Source organism: Octopus bimaculoides, chromosome 21 (assembly GCF_001194135.2).
Source record: "Octopus bimaculoides isolate UCB-OBI-ISO-001 chromosome 21, ASM119413v2, whole genome shotgun sequence".
Taxonomy (NCBI): domain Eukaryota; kingdom Metazoa; phylum Mollusca; class Cephalopoda; order Octopoda; family Octopodidae; genus Octopus; species Octopus bimaculoides.
In genome coordinates, this window is record NC_069001.1 from 32,424,213 (window position 1) to 32,431,666 (window position 7,454).

At 35.7% G+C, this 7,454-nt stretch overlaps 1 protein-coding gene across 1 annotated transcript in view; it reads right to left on the reverse strand.

Moving 5' to 3' along the window:
* LOC106882016 (serine/threonine-protein phosphatase PP2A) overlaps window positions 1-6,941 on the reverse strand; it is a 19,389-nt gene extending 12,448 nt beyond the window's left edge. Inside the window, exon 1 of the mRNA XM_014932566.2 lies at window positions 6,594-6,941. Coding sequence (XP_014788052.1) covers window positions 6,594-6,698 — 105 coding nt within the window. The 5' untranslated portion in view covers window positions 6,699-6,941. The remainder of the gene's footprint in view (window positions 1-6,593) is intronic.
* Between the last annotated feature and the right edge of the window lie 513 nt (window positions 6,942-7,454).

The window sequence follows — 7,454 nt, forward strand, 5'->3', positions numbered from 1 at the left end:
TATATATGTAAAGATGCATAAAAAAACTTAAGCTATTTACAGGAAGAAAGGCTGGTCCCAAAACTCGGGGACCTATGAGAGAAGATATGGGAGAGCAAATGTGATAGCGACAGTTGACCTTTTATTTTTTTTAAAGCAACAGTAATGTGATAATTATGATGTAAGGTAGCAATTAGAGGAACACATGCACGGGAAAGGAATGAGCCAATGTAGCTTTTGAAAAGAATGTACAGTACATATTAAGACTAGGAGATAGTAAAAACAGCAGCAGGGAAGGAGAAATGATAGAATCAGACATACGCAAAAAAAAAAAAAAGAGCGGGGTGGATGGGAGAGCCAATGATTTCTGGCTAAGATGATGTTATTGTTGTAACTGTAGAAGAGACAAAAGAAAATCAGTGAACTCACAACCAACCAACCAAAAGTTAGAAGTTACAATTTATGAACATCGGTGCAAGAAGTTATAATCTATGAACATCAGTGCAAGATAAAAACATGAATTAAGTAACCAATAACTCAAGGAAAGCACTCCAAACTATTTTTGGTCAATTTCTAAATATAGAAATAACATAAAACTTGATAAAACATCAGATTCTAAAAGCAATGGAAAATTCATCTAATTTCATTTAAGTTAGATTTTTTGACAAAATAACTAGGGGGTGTCAGAAAATGTCACTAAAAAATTAAAAGGCTATCCAAATAACATACAAGAAATATCAAAAATGCCTACATTTTTATGACACATTGCAAGCATTTTCAACAAGGCCAACTATTGCTGCTGTTAACTAAAAAATGTCTACTTATCAAATGATTGCACTGATGAGGGTATGAATATTTCACTTTACTCAATTTCATTCAGCTCTCTCTTAATTACACTTGATACCTCTAAGGAGTTTTGTATATCAAAATTTGGTTTTGAAGCCAAATATAAAGGATACTGTGAAATCATTTACAGCAACATCTAATGCTAAGTGTGCAAACAAGATATGACATGTGGAAAAGGAGAGTATACCTGAGTTGGCCATTGGCAAAAATAAATGAATTCTTGATCTTATTTTCCTTGGAGAAAAGTGACTAAGAAAGAACCTTTACATCTTAAATTTGAAGGCTTTTAGAACCTAACCAGCTATGCTGACCAAATAATTGATTTTTTTTCAACACTCCCCCGCTCTCTCTACTTTGTGTCATAATGTACTGGAAGAAAATTCAAGATATGAAATGAAAAACAATTAACAAACACTAATATATGTGAGAAAATTACTAAACTAGATCAGTGATATATTTATCAAAATGTAGCTATCACAAAGGTTGACAGGTGACAGAAATGGAAGCAGGTTGGACTAAATGCCCTAAAGTGCTTCATTACATACTACTTCATAGCTGGGTGACTGCCACAAGATCAATGCACATTCTGTACAAATTTGTATCAATGACAAATCATATGACCGCTATGATAATAATATTCCATTAAAATTTTTGTTTACTGAGAACTGAAAGCATATAGTATTTAATTTCAACTTCAAAAAATGACGTTTGCTATTTTCTTTAAGATCCTTAAAATGAAGACCAGAATCATGCTAGTATTAGTATAATCATTTAACCATCACCTTATATCGTTTAACTCAGAAGTTGTGAGAAAAAAATTCTGAAGATTTTAAACAATAAATATATTTCACATGTCACTTGTTTCACACACTTACATGTGTTGGATGGGTTTTCTCCAGCACAATTTCTCAAAAGTAGCTGCAATCCTTTATTTCCTTCATGAGGCTCAACTTATTAAGATCAGCCCTCACCACCTCTTCCATTTTGACTGTTTAGCACTTTACCCAATGTCATATGTATCACATGCCTACACACCAATAGTTTTAGTGGGGATACATGTTCACATGTGGTCCTTGATCACATGCGTACACACCTTGGGATAGCATGTCTCTAGAACCCACTTAAAACCCGCTCCAATAATTGGTGGTGGTCGACAATCAAAGGCAAGATGAACTGCTCCAGATCACACTATCCCGCGGTGTGTACGCATGTGATCAAGGACCACATGTGAACATGTATTCCCACTAAAACTATAATTTCTGCTGTAAAACTGACATATTCAGTTACGAAACCAGGCCACTGACACAGGAGTTTAATACATACAGCTGTTGAATAACAAACTGGAAGGAGCTAAGAACTAAACCTTCATGGACACCGACATTCACATAAAATCCCTTGCTGAACACCATTCTTAGAGACATTCATCTACAGATTGACAATAACTAAAGTGCTTGGCTAAGAAGAGGCCATCCATGGTGTCTCATCAGAGACCCTCCCACCTCAACTGCATCTCATCTAAGAGAATTCGCTTCCTAAGTAGGGGTGCTATAACTTAATAGGGCCCTTATTAAAGTAAAATGAGAAAAAAAAGGCAATTTGTTGTCTCATAACATTTCTCACACTGAAATCAGCACATTACTCATTGCAAAATATACATACATATTAACACACACATTACTAATTCTCTCTCATATATATATATATATATACACACACACACATAGTCATGATGATATATATTTGCGTGCATACACGAGATATGTTTGTGTGTGTGTATGTGTGTGTATATATATATATATATATATATATATATATATATATAGACACATACATATGCATACACAGGATACCTTACAATATAAATATCTCAACCACATGGTTCCGGGTTCAGTCCCACTGCGCGGCATCTTGGGCAAGTGTCTTGTATTCTATCCTCAGGCCAACCAAAACCTTGTGAGTGGATTTGGTAGACGGAAACTGAAAGAAGCCCGTCGTATATATACATGTATTTGTGTTTGCCCTCCACCATCGCTTGACAACCAATGTTGGGTCTTTACTTACCCGTAACTTAGCAGGTCGGCAAAACAGACCGATAGAATTGGTACTAGGCTTATAAAGAATAAGTCCTGGAGTTGATGCTCCAGCATGGCTGCAGTCAATATGAATAAACAAATAAAGGAATAAAAGAAAAATATAGATAAATAAAATACCTGTCCCCATCACTCTTCTAATTATGACACTACTCACTCGTGCTGTAGATACCATTTACTCTTGCCCCCTACTTCACATTGTCCCCCTTATTACCAATTCACCACTGACCATACCTCCACATCTGTCACACACTTGCAAACTTACCTGCCTGTTCACCCTTTCTGATCCTCTACCTCTATTTTCTCTCTCATATTCAACTTGTACTTTGAGAGTCTGCTCCCCGATCTTTCTCTCTCTCTCTCTCTCTCTCTCTTCCCAGTTGGGCAAGTTGTGTCTCTTGTCTTCAACGAGACATGACCCCCTTTTCAAACTCTAACCTCTAGTCACCTTCTTCAACATCTGCACTCAGTTGGATGGACTTATACTTCAAGTTACTTGGTGACTCCATGAGCGTCAGTACAGAAAAAAAAAAAAAAAAAAAAAAAAAATTCATCCAGTACATATAGTGGCTGGCATTAGGAAGGACATCCAGCCATGGAAATCATGTCAAAGCAGTCCTCTAGCTCATCAGTTTGCTAAAGTAGTCCAACACATGCTGAGCACATTGAATAATGATGATGCTGATACACTTATTATGACCGTGTATTAGTCACAATGATGTCATCATGGTAGTTACATTCACTACATTTTGGCTGTGTACAGTCCAGCTTTCTTCAGGTGTGTTGTGATTCAACCTAGTGCCTTGCCTAGGTTTGAACTCAAGACTACTAGGTGACTGCAGAGCATTTCAGTGCCTTTATCCACTACACTATGCCCGTAGGCAGTGTCAGAGTGGATTTTTAAGGTTTATACATCTCCATACCAATTGGATAATATTATTCTGTATTTCTGAGATGAGGAATTTATATATTATGTATAAGTTGGAGTGGTGTCCTCACCTTAGTTCTGAGTTCAATTCCAGGTAAGGTACAAAAGTGAATCATAAGACACCTGAAGCATAAACAGCCAAAACAGAGTGAAAAGCAACAAACAGATGAGGACATCACACCAAATACATATGTAAATTCCTCATCTCAGAATCAACAGAATTGTAATATTACTACCTTACTATATATATTTGTTTGTGTGAGTATACACACACACTACTACCTTATGATATACATACACAAGCATTGCTCTGATTACATTAATATATACATATAAAGCTAACTGTGCCTACATTTAATATATACATAATGAAGACTAACCTCAAGATGAATGGTTAATATGCTGTGCTTGATAAGACCCTGTCCTCAGCAGAACCAAGGTTCTATCAAACCTTCCCCCAACAAGTCATATAACACCCATTTTTCCAATGTACTGTGTGAATATATGTATACACACACTATTCCTTACATTAAACATATATATATATACATACACACACACACAGAAATGTATACATACAGTATATCGCTTACATGACACATCAGTTGTTTCTCTGTATATCTATATTTTACATGTGATTATGTATGTATATACTACACACACACACTTCTGTCCCTTACAATATATATATATCATCGTTTCACGTTCGCTTTCCATGCTGGCATGGGTTGGATGGTTTAATTGAGGACTGGCAAGCCAGGAGGCTGCACCAAGCTCCAATCTGTTCTGGCAAAGTTTCTACAGCTGGATGCCCTTCCTAACGCCAACCACTCCGAGAGTGTAGAGGGTGCTTTTTACGTGCCACCAGCACGGGGGCCAGTCAGGCGGCACGCACACACATATACATACACACACTATTCCTTTCATTTTATGTATATACAAATATACACATTGCTATGTCTTACATCATATATATATATCGAATGTGAAACCTTATGATCCTTGCCTAAGTTGCTACCAAAAGAGAAACCTAACATTTCCTATATAGTGTTAGCAGAAGCCGTAGTTGAACATGTCAGAATATTATCCAAATTATTGTCCATTAAGGCCACTTTTAATGAACATTCATAAATCTAACAAATGATTTGTGATGACTGATTTAATAATAATAAAACAAAAAGAAAACTGTTTCAGAGTGTGTTCTATCTGAGGCACATTTCCGGATTCAGTAACACCAGACAATTACTCAGTTTATGTTGTCAAGGAACACAAACAAGTAACACACACACAGATACATATATGTGTGTGTGTGTGGGGGGGGGCATTGTTCTAGCTTTGAAATAAAATTAAAAAAAAAAACAATGTCGGCCAGTGATCTTAATGTGTTGGTGAATGATGGCACAACAAATGAAAGTGTTAACGAAATTGCTCATCTCTCTCTCAGGAACGGAGCAGAAGTCAATGTAAAGGAGTGGGAGGCAAGAAGGATGGAAATTAGAAACTTACACATTTGTGGACATTAGTTTAGAAACAGTTGGGAAAAACATATATATACACGGGTATAAACGTATGCAACACACACCATAACGTACATCTACACATACACATATACATATAAAACAAGTACACACACACATATATATATATATTAAGCATATAACATTCTGATGTACGAGTAGGCCAGTTTATTCCAAATACTCTATAATTCCAACTATTATTTAATATATATGAACACATTACGATTAGGAAACCAATTGTTTTATTTGATAGGGAGGAAGGTAGGCCTTAAATATGGGAGGAAGGAGAAAGTTTTGCCACTGGAATTGGTTGGGTAACCTTACTTGGTAAAATGGGTAAATCATAGAAGAGAATCTCATCTCGGTTGAAACGCTACAAGATGTTTCAAGACCTGTTAATTAAGGTGGCCTTCCCAATCAAGATCTTAATTATAACAGAAGGAAAAAGGGATAATACTCATATGTGTTATATAATATAAACACCCACACCGAGGCAGGGAAATACCTGCATCGGTTTAATTTATGATTAGTCAGTGTACGAAGAGGAAGATAATGGTAACACCTAATACCTCCTACAATTTATGGAGATAAAGAATGTTTAGACTTGAAAAACGGATTTTAGTCGTTTCATTTATACAGAAAAGGAGAAGTCAGTATAAGGAGATTTTGTTACATAGCGCCATCGATTTAAAGAAGACAAGCCTCCCTCCAAATCTAGCATCGAAATGAAGTTGATATTTGTGTAAGACCGCATCAGTAATCAGAGAACCAAAGTTAAGGAATGGGAATTAAATCAACCAGGTTTGCAGGGGAGGAAAAATAAATGGAAATACTAAATTAGAAAAAGTAAAGAAAATACAGCCATCTAGGTATATATATAGAGAGAGATACATAGCATAGCAGTTTGTCAAATTTTTAATCATAGACAATTACCTCCATCAGATAAGTAGACTTTTAGCAGCAGACACTTAAAAAGGATTAACGACCAAATAGAGAAAAAAGAAATTGAATGCTTAATTTTCAATGTAAGATGGAAGTATGGTTGGCGATTTGGGGCTGCAACTAATTTGGACACCGGCAGTTAGAAAGGGAAGAGCATCTATGGTACATCAGTGTCGACATTGTTAGACTGGTAGAAAATTTAGACACTTAAGACTAAATTGAAGGGGGATATATAAAAGATGGGAGTATCTACGTAATGTTAAATGAACAGAAGTGAAATAATGGGTTTACCTTTTCACATAATGTTTTAACTTGGGTCTCTGTAAGTTGCTTACATTCATGCAATTGCTCAATCCATTGATCTAATTCTTTCGCCGCAGCTCGATCTTCTACCATTTTTTTTCGGTTTTTCAATAGTCTCTATATTTCTTTTTTTATTTGTTATGTTAGCTGGCACTTTACACAGAATGAAACGGAAAGTGAATAAGAGGAACCAGTCAAGAAGAGTTTCAATGGATTGTCAAGCCTATATTCACTTGGCAAAAACCAACAAAATTCTGTTGCCGAGGTCAATCAAGCCAACTCTATAAGACGTTACAAAATGGCCGACCCGACCTCATCAATGTGACGTCATCAAACGCGAGTTTGCGCATATCATTTTCTTATCTTTTTTTTTTTTTAAATAAATCTATTCATATATAGATATAATAACATATATACAGTAAATTTACGGGGTTTAGATAAAAACGATATACTGATTCATCGTTTAGATAATTTTTAGATAATTTTTTCTTTAATATCTTTTTTTTTATTTGTAAATCTGAAGCGACACCGGAAATTCAGTCTATGTTAAACACTTATAAATCAGCCTCTTTGTCAATTTAGCGGTTTCTATTTCTCCTTCTTGAGGCCAGGCGTGTGTGCCAGATCTTTTTTTTCTACCCGGTAATATTCGCTCGGCGACTGCTATTTTGTTTCAAACTTGATAAAGAAAGGAAGTGAAACAAAGCAGCTTCTTTATCATCTGTTCGTCGTTCGAAATCGCTGTCCTGGATATAAACTTGAAGCCAACTACCAAAATAGTTTATTTCAAGTCCATCCACTTTCTAGCTTCTTTCATTTATGATTACTGACTTTCTTTTATTAACTCTA